This window comes from Chelon labrosus (genome assembly GCF_963514085.1).
Source record: "Chelon labrosus genome assembly, chromosome: 8".
Lineage (NCBI taxonomy): Eukaryota > Metazoa > Chordata > Actinopteri > Mugiliformes > Mugilidae > Chelon > Chelon labrosus.
Genome location: NC_140358.1, coordinates 7,571,180 through 7,587,696, shown reverse-complemented (window position 1 = coordinate 7,587,696; position 16,517 = coordinate 7,571,180). Strand labels below are relative to the sequence as shown.

Below are 16,517 nucleotides of genomic sequence, written 5' to 3'. Positions count from 1 at the left end.
CAGTAGAATCCGGACGCCATTTTGACTCATTTCTCAAAGGACTTGCAGCCATGCACACAGCCCACTGAGATCTGCAACCTTCTCCTGTGTCATGTGACATTACAACACCCTACTGAGTTGTGCCTTTTATACACCAGGAGCAATCAAGGTAATCCTCCCCAGGTGTGGGCTAATGGTCTGTTCCAGAGTGGGAGGAGTCAACATGCTGCTGAACCACACCCAGCTCAGTCCTCCTCTGACTGTCAATCACTTACACTGATCAGGCATAACATTATGACCACTGACAGTTGAATGCAATTCAATGTCCTGCTGGGACCTGGACCTGGCATTCTCAGACATGTACCACCTACGTAGACCAGACCAGCAGGATGCAGCCTGGCACAGTTACACACTCAAAAACATTTTAGGAACAACTCAAAAAACACAGCTTCCCGAATTCCCTCGATGGGATGCACCGGAACATGCCTGATCCACAGAGGCCCCTCCCCTCAACCCATAGGAAGCAAAGCCCCCGCTAACAAGGGACTGAGACCTACACAATATTAGGAAGGTGGTCACAATGTTATGCTTGACTGATGTATTTCTCTCTTCTTAGAAGCACTACGACTTATCGTGGCATTATTAGCTGAGAGCTGTTTGTGCACAAAATGTATAAAGTCAATAAAGGAACTACACAAATTGGATAAACCTTTATCGCCTGGCTCTAATAACTGCGCATACAGATGTAGATGTAACATCTGAGATTTGCTCCAATTTCCTCTTTGAAGGTGACAGAGGCACTGACAATCCACAAAGGTCATTTTCTTCTGTGCTAATTAAAAGTGGGGCAAAGAAATGTCCCTTTGTTAAATATCACGTGTCCCATAGAATGCCAGAGACAGCAGGATAATGAATGCTTGTGATGCCTCTTAAGGTTAGCCTTTCCATCTTCATCTTGCTTGTTTTCAGTGGCGGATCAAAAGAGAGGCTGAGCCTGGAGGAGCTTGTCACTCTCTAAATTAGAATGCAAGCAACAGTTTACATTCATTTATTAGAAATTCAGTCGCAGTTTGGATTTTTTGAAGAATAATACAACGAATGATACGACAACAGTTAACAATAGTTTTAGAATATACGGTTTTACATAAAGTGGTCTTTAGGTAATATTTTTGGAATGGTTTCACTGTGTTAAAGTTTTAGTTCATACACACTTTGTATTTCAGTGCCACTTATGGGTTATGCTGTTCCTTTAGTGGGCTGAAATGTGGCCCCTTCTGTTGTAAAAGGCTGAGAAACACAGTCCTCACTGACTCACCCCATTAGACACCGCCATTATAATCTAAGTTAAAACCCCAGTGGTATTCTTCCAATGTTACTGCAGCGTATCCATGTTCAAGTGACTGCAACACTCAAAGCACAAATGCTTTTGCTCCTGCACTCAGGGGATACTGTGCATGAGAGGGTAGGTCTCCAAATGTCAGGCCCACTGCCCTAACATCTGATCCCACACTGTTGGTCTCCTGCTGAAGTGGGTAATCTGATGCTGCTAGAGGAGACTAAGCATTATAACCTCTCCTCTTTGGATGTTGAGGAAGTTCCTGAACAGATACATCCAGGATGGGACAGACAACTGTGCAGGAAGTAGGGTGTAAGGGTGTGGGAGCACCTGTTCAATGTTCCTTCCTGAGTCTCGTCTTTTCCATTTTGGTGTGTTGGATGTTTTTGTCCAGAAACAGTGTTGTGATTCAAACTTCCTCAAAGAAGTAAAGAAGAAAGATGTTATGTTTATTTTTGAGACTGCTCAGAGTGAGCGGAGAGCGCACAAGCTGAAAGCGCTGGTCATGCGTCAAGTGTCTGTGTAGCTTATCCATATTTAAGTGAGAGCAATCCTGCAAGCATTTTCAGTTCTTGATCTCCTGCAGTCTTACGATTACTGTGAGTGTGAGGATAGGTCTTCCAAAACCCTTTGATCCCTCACTTCTCGAGAATCAAGAGATCAGGAGATCACAAGACAGTTCAGCTTGCCGGGCTTCAAGCTATGTGCTGGTGGCTGATTCAAAGAGGTGCGGACTAATCAGCATCCTGTGATGAACTACTGGCAGCTATGGGCATGTTTCAGGTGTGACGAGGTCACTCCTAAGACTGTATTTTATGCACAAATGTTCCTTACAAAGATGTCAAGAATAGCCTACCTACAAGATAATTACATAACTAGCTTTCTTTCAAAGCTCATCATGATAGCGGATTAGTGTGTTTATCCAGTGATAGACACATGGAGTAGTAAAGGGCCTTCCCAATCCAAATTGTTTCCAAGGATGACTTGTCAGATATTTTTATGTAACAAATAATTTGGTGTGTCACACTAGCCATGCCCTTCAGTGCCATGTCTCTTAAAATGTATGCTTACTGGAAGTAACTGAATTTATGCATCTAGTCGGGTAGAGTATTTTCTCCAGAAACTATCCTCTCTCAAAGTGTGTGAACACGGTTTATTGTTTATTGTTTATTGTTTATTTGGATCCCCATTAGCTGCAGCAGAACTGCAGCTATTCTTCCTGTGGCTAAAACCTCAGCATGCATGGGAGAAGGTTCCTTCTTATAGAAATAGGAACCAAATTTGTTCTCCATATTTCAAAATACCCATTTAGTGCACCTCTTCATGATTATTCAAAACAGGACACGGCCAGGCTTGCTCATGCTGTTGCTGGGTGCAGCTGGATTTTGTGCTCTAATTAATTAGACATCAGAGGCAGTTTAGAGAGCAGAGCATCTTATGGTGATGACAGTTAGATGGCACAGCAGGGCAGCTATGGTTGAGACGCAGGGGTGGCTTACTGGGTTGTGTCTTATTAAAGAAGGTCATTTGCAGGTTCGTGACAGGATATATAAGCTGGGTGTGCTATACATTTACCAACCAGCACAGACTCCTCCTAGCATTGACACTGAACATTAACATTGGACGCGATACCGTACTGGTTTGAGCACTCAACCAGGACTTAGCGATCCTCCAACGGTGATGGTAGAGAACACAGCTGAGAAGGACATCCATCCATGTGTCAGTGAACACAAACACCTCGCATACAGGTGACCTGCCTTGTGGGGAGGTGTGCTGTCTTCAAGGTTGAGTTGGCACACCAACCTGCTTCAGCTGTCACTGGTGTTGTTGTCCTTGTAACACACTGAGTCAATGATAAGCAGGAAGGATCTGTTGGTGAGAATCTGTCACTGCACCCCAGCAGCTTCTATCAAAAAGGAGGTGTCTGAGAAGCCTGAAATACACATGAGAGAGACATGATGCTTGGAGCAGAAGAGGATTCAGTCATGAGTGTGGTTGTCAAGATGCTGTACTTCCCTCCATTAATTTTCCTCCATTCTAATCTACTATAGCTAGAGTATACGAGGCTAATCTTTCTAATGGTCCACCTGCTGATCCCCACTGGATAGCTACTTACTGCTGGAATTGGAGGACTCGAAGCTCCTGACTGGGATCAGCATGAACATTTCCGTGTGCAAAGAGGCAAACAGAATGCACTGAGAGTAGTTGGGTGCTTGTTTACATGTGTGACAATTTGTTAAGGTAAATCAATAAGCAACATCAGAGACAAAACAAAACTAATTTCATCCTTCTCAAATGGAAAGACCATGGGCTAATTTGGTCTGAGAAACAAAAATAAAATTCTCTTGTATGTGGTCAAGTTTTTCCATCAGGCTAGGGAACCTTAAAAATGCTGATACTCTTGAACACAGCAAACCCAACACTTCCTCTAAGCCTTGTTGCCTTGGAAACAAAGGGCCCACTGAGGAGCCTAGACTGAATAATTCTGTGAGACATGGGGATGTAATTGAAGGCAAGGCAACCAGTCTATGGGGGCTGAAGCATGAAGGTGTGCATATGTGGATGCGTTGTGAGAGCGCATGTGGTGCACAGTGCATATGCTTGTGCTTGAGGGAAGGGACTTTGTTGTTTGAAGGAGATGCACCAGGATCAACACCAGTGATTTGAGCTTGTGTGCTCTTCTTGCGCCTTTTATTTTTTTCCTCCCAATGTTGCTGTGAGCAGCTTCTGCAGGAGCTTCAAATCTAAACACCACATCTTTCTTTGTTAGCCCTGTTTGGGGCTTTGCATCGCAACGCTGTTTCCGTGCAAAAACATCCAACACGCCGAAATATGAAACACAAGACTCAGGAGGGAACATTCAGCAGGTGCTATCACACCCTTATATTTACTGTCCACTTCCTGCTGAGTAATAGTCTGTCCCATCCAGTCACCCCCCACTACACACATATCATCCAATGTGTCACTGCATGGGCTTAGAAAAAATGCTGTACCTACCTGCATTTATTTTTCCATTCTCAGGCACTGTTCATGATGTATAGATATTACAATACAGCTGAATGTCATAAAATGTCCTTACCCCTTGCCATTTGTCAAGTGTTCAACCTCACTGTGAGTGCTGAAAGCCTTTCCACGATGAGATTTTATCTTTCAGGTCAATTTAAAGAGAGCAGCCATTACAGAAAATGTCTCGAAAAGTTATTGACATTTTATTTTTTAGAAGAAACATATGGTTTTAGCGCCTCAGAAAAAAAATATATGACATTACTACTAAGATTAAACCTACATTAATCAATGTTTTTAATGTATTTTCTGTCAATAAGAGATTGAAAGCTGTGTAATGTGAAAGAGAGCAATTGTTCCACACCTTCATGTAGTTTTCAAAAGTGAAGTCAAAGCAAGTAGAGCTCCCCCTGGTGGCTGGCTGCAGGGGGAGTATTTACATACATGTTTGAGGTTCGGTTGTCCTAAGCATGTCATAAAAGTGAGACTTATCTGGGACAAGATGAGTCTCACTCTGGAAAATTGAGCTTTTTTGTTGCAGATGAAGAAACACTGTGTTGCAAAGCAGGTTGTACTTATTCATGCTCAAAGAAAGTCAAAATGTCTGTTTTGTTTTGTCTGTTTAGAATAATTCAATCACATTACATGTATTATGATGCCCTGCACTTCTAATCTACAAATCCACATGGGAGTAGACCTTCTTCAAACAAGTTTTTAAAAACTCGTACTTGAAAAGTGTTTCTAATAGCAGCCACAACCTTTAGTCTCTGTGTCAGATAACTTGCTTTAACCCACCAATGCCTCATTAGCAACCACCGTGAAAAGAACTGAGCATTAAAATTTTAGCATCTTCAAGCACACAGAAGTTTATTCTAATGTAGGTTAAAATCTCATTTGAATCCAATTACGCCTTTGTCATTTGAGCCAAGTGTTGCACCGCTTACCAGCCAAGTGTAACGAGGGTAATGAGCTGAAGACTCCATTTTCACAGGTCTGTAAACAAGTGGGGGATGTTTAGAGCACGAGAACATGGACATGGAATTGCAATCATGGGATCTCCTGGATGCATGGAGATAGGGATCTGGACTTGTTACCATGGCGATGCTGGTTATAAAATCCTGACAGTGGTTTCCTGTGTAAATCCTTGTTCCTTACACTGTTTTTGTGTATTAAGGTCACGTGTGGTGTTTTGCTGCCTGAAAAAGATTGTGTTTGTATTTTAACTAAGTGAGAAAAAAACATTTCCTTGACTCTACCGCACGCTGCATGGCCAGGTGGAATAATATGACCTGATAACATGTTCCCTTTAGGCTACTGCTTATTATCATGACAACAGAGCAATATAACAGAACGGTGTGTGTGATAACAGAGAAGAAGAACGCTGTACGTGACATTACTTGTTTTTCTTCTCAAAGTAAAGAGAATAAAAGATGTGCTTGGGGCTGCAAGCTTGCCCCGAGAAATCAATTTGTGGGTTCACGGTAACCTGAGACATCTTGAACTCCTACACAGAATAATTTCTTCAAGTAACACAAAGGTAGTGTCTGAAAGAAAAGCTCAAATGAAAGATTAAACATAAAGTGCGGCCCAAAAAAGGCGAAATTGATTGAGAATCATTGTGAGGCACTCTCGTACAAGCTGGTGCACATAAAAACTTTAAGATGTTTGGTCCAGTATAGGTGTAAGCTTTCAGGCTGCAAACTGCTTGGTGCATGGTCCATCTGGCTCATCGGAGCTGTGCGGGGGCTTTTCTGGAACCACAGTTTATCACTATTTGAAAAGTTCAAGACTGCATCCAGAATACAGACACACAGATGCAACATGTAAACCATGGAAGAGGAGTTTGAATTGGCAAAATGGTTGACTTCAGTCTCACTTCATGAAAGGCAAAAGGACCTTTTTGTTTACCGTCCAGTGCAGCTTATCGTACTCTGTTAAAAAAAAACTTCCTCAAACCAATGCAATCAAAAATAACCTGTAGATGTTATAGACTCTGTAAGCGAGAAAACACCCAATCAAAGGTCACTCTGCCTGGAACTTACGCAGCAAAATCGGTGAAGTAAAGCACAGTGATGGAGGGCTAAAACAACTGCTCTCAGCTATTCATTCAGCAGTTGAGGAAACTGCTCTCCCCGGATTTTTTAAGTATAAATATGTTTCTCTAGAACTACTAATGTACTCCAGTTCAACCCCAGAAAAGTGCTACACTCATGTTTTATTTGCCAAGACCAATTAGTGAGCACGAAAAGTGAGAAAAGTGTGCATTCCTCAAAATAATAATTACATTTCACATATTGGGATGAGCTCTGTCGCCCAGCGGTCTTTTACAAGTCTAATAGCGAAATGCTTTTTCAGCATGCAAGGTAGTTACAGAGACAGCAGTGCTGATGCTTAGGTGTAATTTGCTTATTACACAAAGGTTGATAGAAATGCCAGTAGCTTTGCGGGTAGCTGATCAAAAAACAAAGTATTAGACAAACGGAGAATATGACCAGATGACAATGTCAGTTAATTATTAAAATTCATTATTAAGAAGAAAATATTGCAGACAAAACCTCAGCTGTTTGGTGTTATATTGGGAAAACTTAGTGGAAAAACAACATTATGGATATGCTGTGTGGTGACCATGATTGTGCCAATACAATGCTACAATTAATACTAGACAGATCATCATAGTCTTAAGGATTTATAATTTGCCCACCATAAATATTTGAAACAATATGTCATGGATCCATCCAGTAACTGTGTAGGCATTTCAGTCTGGTTCAAATGGCAGATCTGACTCACACTGCAATAGAGAAATGGCGCTAGCGTGGCTAAAAATCAATCACTTGTCAGTCAATACAACAATAAAAACAAACTCATCCATGAGTGGCCCAAATGACTCTGTAATCATCTGGCTTGCATTTAATCGCTAAATAAGGAAGAGCAACCTAATCCTTATTGGAGCATCTGGGAAGCCTTGAAGGAACAACATATTATTCATTACTTCTTTGTCCTTTTCTGGTTCAGATGTGCACATTTGAAGCCTTAAAGGAACTTTTTTTTTTTTTTTACATGTCTTTTAGCAAAACACTATAGGAAGAGTCCTTTATCCGTATGCAGGCAGGACAACAGAATCAAACCAAAGCAGATGCAAGTCGAGTCTCAAAATATCTTTGAATAAACGTCCAGTCACTGATTTCATAAAAAATATACTGCCTCTCTTTGAATGGTATTGATTTTGAAACGCATTTTATTGATCAGCTATACCACACAATGGAGCGCTCTATCTAATTACTGTAGAAAATGTGCCTCACTGGGACTCCTCCAAAGCAGGATTAGTCCTGGCAGACCCTTAGTGTTTCTGTAAAAGCTGAGGTCTAAGGTCAGCCTTTGTATACTCCCTGACTTTTTAAGGACTACAAACTGAATCATGTATTGATTATACTATTAAAATAGATTTCTCACAACATATACTCTGTGCTGAGGTGCTCTCCCTCTCTCTGTTAGGTTAGCTGCTCCTGAGATCATTAGTAATAATATTTCAAATGTAATCATTTCCACATTGGCAAGAACGTGAAATCATAATGAGAAACAACATTTCCAGCTTTCGATTAAACCCTTTAGCCATTAGGCAGTGAATAATGCATTCTGTTAATAATGTATTACAAAGGTTTATTGATAAAAACAATTGCCTCCAGAGCGCTGCCTAAATATCTGCAGGGGAGCTGCAGAAACTGATGTAAGGACACATAAGAAATCAAATGATTTCCCCTTCTTTGTATGTCGCATGTAATGTCAAATAATTAATCAAAGACAGCACATAAGTAAAGAGAAAACTGGTTAATAAATGCTTGCCTACTTTGCTCCAGATGTCTTAATCTGTGGGAATGCAGCAGCATAGTCCCCCTCTGAGAGCCAAGAGATTTAACCTGATTCATACAGAACACATCCAAATCCATCTCTCCACTACATGCTTCCATCAGTGAGAATCTTGAAGAAGAAAATTAAATAACCAGCAGCTAGAACGACAGCACGTAGAGCAAGCGGATTTAACACAAAGCATATAAGACTGACGTGGCACACGCATTTAAGATAAACTCGCTACATTTGTGACTTTCTAATTACATTTTGACTTGTAAGGACGACGCACTGAGTCGTATGGAGAATCTAATTATAGATATCTGCAGTTAAGTTTAAATAACCGTACAACTTAATGGTTCATTCTTTCTAATTACACTGTAATTAGAGATATCCTAAATGGACTAAATATTAAATTAAACTATATGGAGGTGACGGCTGACAGCGTGGTTAAGATTCATGCCACTCTCCATTCCTCATACAGTACATGCATCAGAAATGTCAGTAAGTCTGGACAGTCTAATAATTGACTAGCAGCATTAGAGACAAATTTCACATTGTATTTATGACTTGTCTAAAATATAAACTTGTCTAAAGTGAAGCATTTCCTAAACCTGCTTGTCACATCAGACAATAATAAACCCACTGAGATAGAAGCAGCTCTGCCAACAGCACGGAAAACCAAAACGATCATTAAGCCAGGGAATTTAAAGCTTAAATTAATCTTTAACTCATTAGCAAAATGCTTGCACAATTTGAGTTTTTAAAAAACATACAAGTGAGCTGAAAAATATTGTCAATACTAATTTACAGGTCATAAGCTCGCCTCTCAATGCTATTACCAAAAAGCCATTTCAGACACACTCGGTCCAACGAGGACCTAATTAAAGCAGCAACATCAGCACATGTCGACACCTTCCCCTGTGACGCTTCAATAAACAACTTAAGCAGCTAATTACACGACAATAAATGATTTCCCCCCAAGTGTGCATGAACCATACAGGGTTTGTATTTATGGAGGCTAAACATTTTTAAAAAAAATTTTTTTATGACATTTACCCGTGCTGCCATCTGTCCCTATAGATCAATACAAAATTAAACTCCTTGGCAAGAAGACGCACCATAACATGGTGTTCCCTTTCATATTCCCTCCATACACTTCATAACAAAGTTGCCAACATAAGTCAGCCATGGCAGTCTCTTCAATTATGTGACGGAGGGGAAGAAAGGAACATGATGGATCTGTGTCAAAGCTCTGGGGAGTAGTATGAGCCAGGCAGCAAACATGGGCTGACCCATCACTCAACAATCTCAATTAACCACTGTAAAGATAGAAGCTGCTCTTTTATGCAGCATGGTGGAAAAACAACTGTCTAGGAAACAATGTATTTAGATGAGCTGGATGGGTCCATCCATCAGCAGGAGGTGGTGAGTCAAATTGAAATCTGACATTTAGAGCCTCAGCCCCTTTGCTCACAGGCTCTGATATGAACTACAGCATGTGACAAATTGTTTGTATCAGGTCTGTCCCTGGGTGAAGCATCTGATAATGTTTAGGGTTGAAATAGGCACCATTGACATTTCACTGAAAGGTCATGTTTTGTGTTCATTAATGCTCCCCTTTTTACATACAGTCAACAGTGGGGGTTGAGGACTATTGTTCTAATCTGGGTCTGTGCCATCTCCCCAGTGCTGCATCATTTGTTTTGACTCCTCTCGATGGCAGGACAAGAGGAGTCATGCACAGCAAGGATGGACCACAGGAGTCCGCTGATTCAAAACAGTGTCACATAAAGTTTCAACTCCTTTGGAACTCCATTCCAACTCCAAAATACTTCCTTTGGTTAGCAGTGTCCTCTTTAAATGTCTACAAAGGAGCAGGGCACTACAATAGATGCAAAACTCATCACTGTCTCTGCATGCATGCGAAGATGTCTGACAACCTCACAAATAAAGACGTCCAGGATTAATTTGATACTGTAGCAGGGTGTCGGCTTACAGCTGAATTAAGAAAGCGATGTGTAATTCATTTCACATCAGCGCCGTGCAAATCAGTGTCTTGCAGCCTCAGCTAATAAACAGATTGAAGCGGTGTCGATATACACATAGTGAGGCATTTTTGATTAACCATGCTCCGCGGGGAACAATAGGGTAAAAGTGAGTCATTATGTTTCCTTGGAAAACAAATACAAATAAATATCACTGTGTGTGCCAAGGTTTTCCACTTAAATGTGAGGATTTCACATCAGAAAACCTTTGCATACAAGATGATGGTTCACTGCCTCAATTAGCCCTTAACTGCTCTAAAGAGGAACTACAACTGTTTATGTGGATAACTATTGATGTTTGTATCTGTGGCTCTCAATAAGACTTGATTACAATCTGAAAATTAAAGCTTAAACTCAACATTTTAAGTCTTGCTACACAGGCTGAGGCAAGTATTTTAACCATAAGTAAATAACCCATTAACAAACATACTACATTTTATAAGAAAAAAGACTTTGAGGTGTGTTTGGTTCATTATACTGCTGCTGGACAAATCCACAAAGAAAAGAAATCAGAGAATGCAGCATGCCTGTGAAGGTGAGTACTTCTCTTTGGTCAGGGTGGAGTTCAGGGAGAATTCAAGCACAGGTATCCAACGCCAGAATGACAAAACACTTGAATATTCCCACTGCCATGTTCATGTCTTTACACACGCCGTTCTGTTAACTGGAATCATCGTAAAAAGAGCCGACTGTGAAGTGATGGGAAGTGTTTTCGTTTCCCCTCCTGAGAAGTGAGATACAACACATCCTCTGAGATCATGTCATAGTCATAGCGGAGTGATACACCTAACACACACAGAGTGGGAAAACAAGGGCTCATTTGACATTTTGGGAATTACGCTCATTTGCTTTCTCACTGAGCATTAGATGAAAAGATCGATACTGCTCTCATGTCTGGCATAAAATGTGAATATGAAGTGAGAAACAAGCTATCAGGCTTTATCCGAAGGCAATAACATCTGTCAGCAGGCACCTTTAAAGCTGAGTTGTGGTTCTATGGGGGAGGTTGTGTTGGACTATTTCTTGGCAGTGAAGAGCAACTTCCTGTATGGGAGCACTGCAAAGACTCCCTTTTGTAAAGCATAACTGCTGCCGCCATTAGTGGCGCCTCTTTCTATATTAGTTTGTGTGAAACACAATTACCACTCAACAAATCTGGAGACATATCATCATCCAGAATTCATAGTTCCACACAGTAATGCTTTTGGGAACAGGGCTGATTTTGTTCTAAGGCGCCACGGCAAATTATTCCTGGGTTGTCAACAAGAAAAACTGGCGTGCTGGTGTTTTTGTCGTTTTGGCATTTAGAGGAATCATAAGACTGAGGTATCACCTTATCATGTCACCTGACTGATATTTTTCACCTGACTCTCGCAGTGCTTCCTTGTGTGCGTTAAGGGAACCTATGCGCAGCGCCATTGGACGCTTACAAACGCATTTTGATCCTATTGGTCCAGAGTTATGTCAATCATAGCGGAAAGGCGGGCTGTTTTGAATAAGGAAATAGATCCTGGAACAGCTAGCTACAGTAAGCAGTTTCTTTTAGTCTGCATGGAATGTGTGAAGTAGAAAAGTAAAAATGCGCAAGGTTGTGTTTCTCCTCTCGGTCATCGGTTTTATCAGTCCCGCCGCTGAAGCGCTGGATAATGGTCTGGCGCTGAAACCCACTATGGGCTGGCTGCACTGGGAGAGGTTCATGTGTAACACCGACTGTGACAGAGACCCCAATAACTGCATCAGGTAAGACTGAAGACCTGCCAGAGTGATCCAGAGCAGTCTGACACGTTTGTCTAAAACTCCCAGGACATTGTGTGCGCACATATCATAGAAACACATATATTTTATGCATTTTCAGTTTTAATTAATCACAAACCTACTAAAAGTCCATATGTATACAGCGAGTGACGTTTACATGTCCACATAGGTTTAGATCCTAGGTCTATAATCAATTACAAAATGTAATCATAGACATAAATATGCAGAAGCACATCATCTAATCTTTTATAATGCCGTGAGTTTGATTTAAACCAGGAAGACGTTGAGAACAGAAACACGTGACTGTTGACACTTATTGGCAGCTGATTTAGTTTCCTTTTATTTGTCCTTCAGGTTCAGGTAAAGCATCAGAAAGCATAGAAATTAAAAATATATATATATATGTTTTGTTCAATTGTCAGTTCAAAACTCAAAGATATACTTATTGTACTGTTCTGAAGAAGGAAATGCAACAGAATATGCTGATTCAGGCTTGAATCAACAAATGTCTTACTCTACATTTTCTGAATTGATCACATATCTACCAAAAATTCCTATACAGGAAGTGACATTTCCTTTTCCATATTGGTTTGGATCAGACTATAATGGGTCAAATCTATAGTAAACATCCGTGTATAATAACTGAGACATCTCATTATGAGCTGTCCTATGAAACACGTGATTGGTAACAGTTGCTGACAGCTAATTTGATTAGCTCTTATTTGATCTTCAGGTTTAGGTATTAGAAAACCTTGAGGTCTGAGATATTGGTGCCAACATGCAGTGTAATAATTTAAATCTGCAAAAGACTTTGCAAACATGCAACAAAAAAGTAATTTCTTGCTTATTTCCAGTGGTGTTAAACAAGAGGTTTGTACGGCCGTAAGTGTACGTGAATAGACTGGACTGATTGAAAAAAATAAGACACAAAAATTGTATCAATCAGAAGAGTTTTTAAGGTTTTTAAGAGGTTTTAAAGGAAAAACTGATGCAGAGAAAGAACACAGAGCCACGCCAAACAACTGTTTCCATCATCAGTCAATATATTTTAAATATTTCTCTTTTCTTTTGTAAATGCTGATTATAATCTGCAAAATTCTGTTTCTGTACATCTCTTTGTTGATTAATGACAACCATAACACGCCTCACTTCCTGTGCGTAGCTAATTGTTTTTTCTAGCCAACAAAGCACCAAATGTCACTGAGTTGGATTAATCTTTATAGTTGTCTTAGCAAACCTGGCATTCGCTGTGCTAATAATTCCTTCAGCATGTGTGTGCCATATTGCTGCTGAACATGACACCGAACACTGGCATCTAACTGATACCATCGGGCCCTCCTGTCTCCTCCTGTTGCCCTGGCAGCGAGCGTCTGTACATGCAGATGGCTGATGTGATGGTGAAGGAGGGCTGGAAAGAGGCCGGTTACGAGTACGTCTGCATCGACGACTGCTGGCCCTCCCATCAGCGCGATGCCCAGGGCCGCCTGCAGGCAGACCCTAAAAGATTCCCTGGGGGCATCAAGAAACTGGCCGACTATGTGAGTAGCAGGTATAAAAGTGTAATGAAGACTGAATCTAATATGAACACCATGAATCCTACATAGACATCAAAGACAAACTGGTTCAGAGAGACTTAAGGAAAGTGAGAAATACTTCAATTTCTGTTATTTTACTTGCTGGAAGGAACAAAGTGAGAATATGTGACAGGCTGGGACTGCTTTTATTAAAGCTTTCAGTCTGTGGGCTGCAGTATGAATACTACACAGTTATATAATATTAAACCATGTTATATTTAACACACACTCTCACTGATGTGGTTCTAAGGGGTGCAGCGCTCTCAAATCATCCGTGCATTGTGTCTAAGTTTGCAAATATTAAAAAGTTCTTGCTTGAATAAGAAGTAAAAGTGATTACACAGTCAGATTACGTATTCATTATACCTCCAACCTGCAGTTATTTACATAATGAAGGGAGAACGGACCGGATATGGAACCCGGGTCTCAGATTTCATATGGGTAGAAATACAGCACGTGGAGCCGAGGGAGATACGTAGGCATATGCTGTCTCAGATCGAGCCGCCACGCACCTTGTTTCTGAGCTTTATACTGACCCAAGCTACACATACAGGGAAGCGGCACAACTAAGACAGGGTTGTTTCTTGTACCATCAAGTTCTCAGCTGTGTAACATCACCACCTACTGGTACACAGATGTTCTTTGCCCAGACAAAACCTGCTGATAGATTGAACGCATCACAACCTCTTTTATCTGCCTTTAGGTCCATTCTAAGGGTCTGAAGCTGGGCATCTATGCAGATGTGGGGAAAAATACCTGTGCTGGATACCCTGGCAGTCTGGGTTACTATGAGACAGATGCTCAGACTTTTGCTGACTGGGGCGTGGATCTGCTCAAGTTTGATGGCTGCTACATGGACTGGACTTTACTGGGAGAAGGTGAGCTTTTAATTCAGAACAGAAATATATTCCTATGTTGCTGATTAATGCCGGTTCACCTTAAGGCCCACTGATTGATTTGTTAATGTAGCAATATTTTGACTTTTAAACTGCTCTTTATCATTGTTTCTGGATGTTTCCTGCTGGTCCGCATAAGGCTCAACCGTTAACTACATATTTGTTCTGGTTAAGGTTACGTAAACATGTCAAAAGCACTGAACAAAACTGGAAAAAGTATCCTGTACTCCTGTGAGTGGCCTTTGTATGAGTGGTCCCACCAAAAGGTGAGAGAGGACTCACTTAAAATTAATTTTAAAAATCTATTGTCCATCTCTGGTCAACTTTCCAAAAGGCTGCGCACTAACTGCATGACCACGCATCTCGTCTTATTCTGTTCCTCCAGCCTAACTACACTGCCATCCGTGAGACATGTAACCACTGGCGCAACTTCGATGACGTGTCTGATTCGTGGAGCTCCGTCAAGTCGATCTTAGACTGGACTGCTTCTCATCAGGACATCATTGTCCCCTCGGCTGGACCTGGGGGCTGGAACGACCCTGATATGGTACGCTGCTCTACTCCGGATCATGGACACTTTTCTCCTTTACCCCAAACTAAGCAAAGAGTGCCTAGCTGCTTCACTATAATTTCTACTCAATGACTTTCCAGGTTGAATATAATCATTTTTTAATGCAGTTATTTCCACTTCTTGTCGAGATGCGAGACATGTGATACCACTTTCACGTCTCAACATCTAATATGAAGCTTCAACTTAAAACTCAAAGTTATGTTCACATTACATTATGTGCATATAAAAACTAATGACATTAAGTTCGATTTTTTACAACAGCAAGGTGGATTTTGTTACCTTTAAGAACCAGGTCAATGTTTTCTCCATTTCCAGATCGTACAATCAGTGATACTAATCTTCACATCTAAATCTGGTACAGCTTTCCCCAAAATGTCGATATATTCCTTTTAAATTTTTAAATGCCATAATTGAGGCATGTATATATTTTTTTCATAGGCTATTGATTTAAATGCTAGAAGACCACATTCCTCAGCAGTCAGTTGTTGATTCAGCCCAGTATCAATAATGAATGAATTTACATATTTATGGTATTTTTTCTAGCTCGTAATTGGGAACTTTGGCCTGAGCCATGACCAGCAGGAGTCTCAGATGGCGTTATGGGCCATCATGGCTGCCCCTCTGCTCATGTCTAATGATCTGAGGGACATTTGTCCTCGCTCCAAAAAGCTGCTGCAGAACAGCCACATCATAGACATCAGCCAGGATCCGCTGGGCAAGCAGGGATACCAAACTTTCAAGGTGGGTGACATAAACCACGATTGCCTCCTGTAGCAACAGCTGTCGGCATTCGTTACATGTTGTTCCCGTTTAGAAATACCGAATGCTTTGTGATCAGCTTGGCAGTGATGCGATAGAAAACTTGGATGGCACAGATTGTAATAAACATGATAAATGTGTGCAGTAAGGGTTGTGAACTACTGCTGTATTTTCCAGTTTGAGAGTTTTGAAGTGTGGGAGAGGCCCCTGTCCAAGAACCGTCTGGCAGTCGCAGTGCTCAACAGGCAGGAGATTGGTGGTCCTCGAGGGTATTTCATCATGTTCATTCCCGGCTGGAAGATCTGTGACCCCCAGTGTAACGTCACACAGATCCTGCCTCAATACAAGGAGCTGGGCATTCAGACTCAACTGAGCAAAATTGTGTTATCTGTCAACCCTTCAGGCTCCGCTCTGCTGACTATCACTCCAATCGGCAGCGACTTTAGGGGGTTTCACAAGCTGCACTGGCAGGACACGTCTGCCAGACGCAAGCACATGCTTTTATAGTCCTCTGGTGGTTGTGCGCATTAGTCATGTGTATTTTAATATAGGTAAAATTTGATATTTTACTCTTTTAAATTGTTTTGCTTTTGTAACCGATGTATACATTTAAACTTTTCACACGATTTGATGATTACAATGCATCCGTCATTTTAAACATGTCGAATGAATAAATAACTGAAAAATACTGTTGCACACATGGCATCTGTCCTGCTGCTAAAGGTTAAAATACCTCAGATAACACTTAAACAA

At 41.0% G+C, this 16,517-nt stretch overlaps 1 protein-coding gene across 1 annotated transcript; it reads left to right on the top strand.

Annotated features, from left to right (window-relative positions):
* The first annotated feature begins 11,010 nt into the window (after positions 1 to 11,010).
* On the top strand, positions 11,011 to 16,403 carry gla (galactosidase, alpha). The gene is made up of 7 exons (XM_084550292.1): positions 11,011 to 11,949; positions 13,328 to 13,502; positions 14,242 to 14,416; positions 14,609 to 14,700; positions 14,820 to 14,981; positions 15,549 to 15,746; positions 15,942 to 16,403. The coding sequence occupies exons 1-7, from the start codon at positions 11,789 to 11,791 to the stop codon at positions 16,269 to 16,271; spliced, it is 1,293 nt and encodes a 430-aa protein (XP_084406418.1). The 5' UTR covers positions 11,011 to 11,788; the 3' UTR covers positions 16,272 to 16,403.
* The last annotated feature ends 114 nt before the right edge of the window (positions 16,404 to 16,517 follow it).

Bases quoted from the DNA above. Each gene is read 5' to 3' on its own strand.
- gla (XM_084550292.1), top strand. From the start codon at position 11,789: ATGCGCAAGGTTGTGTTTCTCCTCTCGGTCATCGGTTTTATCAGTCCC. The intron at 14,701-14,819 runs GTGAGAGAGGAC...CTGTTCCTCCAG, and splicing joins ATGAGTGGTCCCACCAAAAG to CCTAACTACACTGCCATCCG. The intron at 14,982-15,548 runs GTACGCTGCTCT...TATTTTTTCTAG, and splicing joins GCTGGAACGACCCTGATATG to CTCGTAATTGGGAACTTTGG.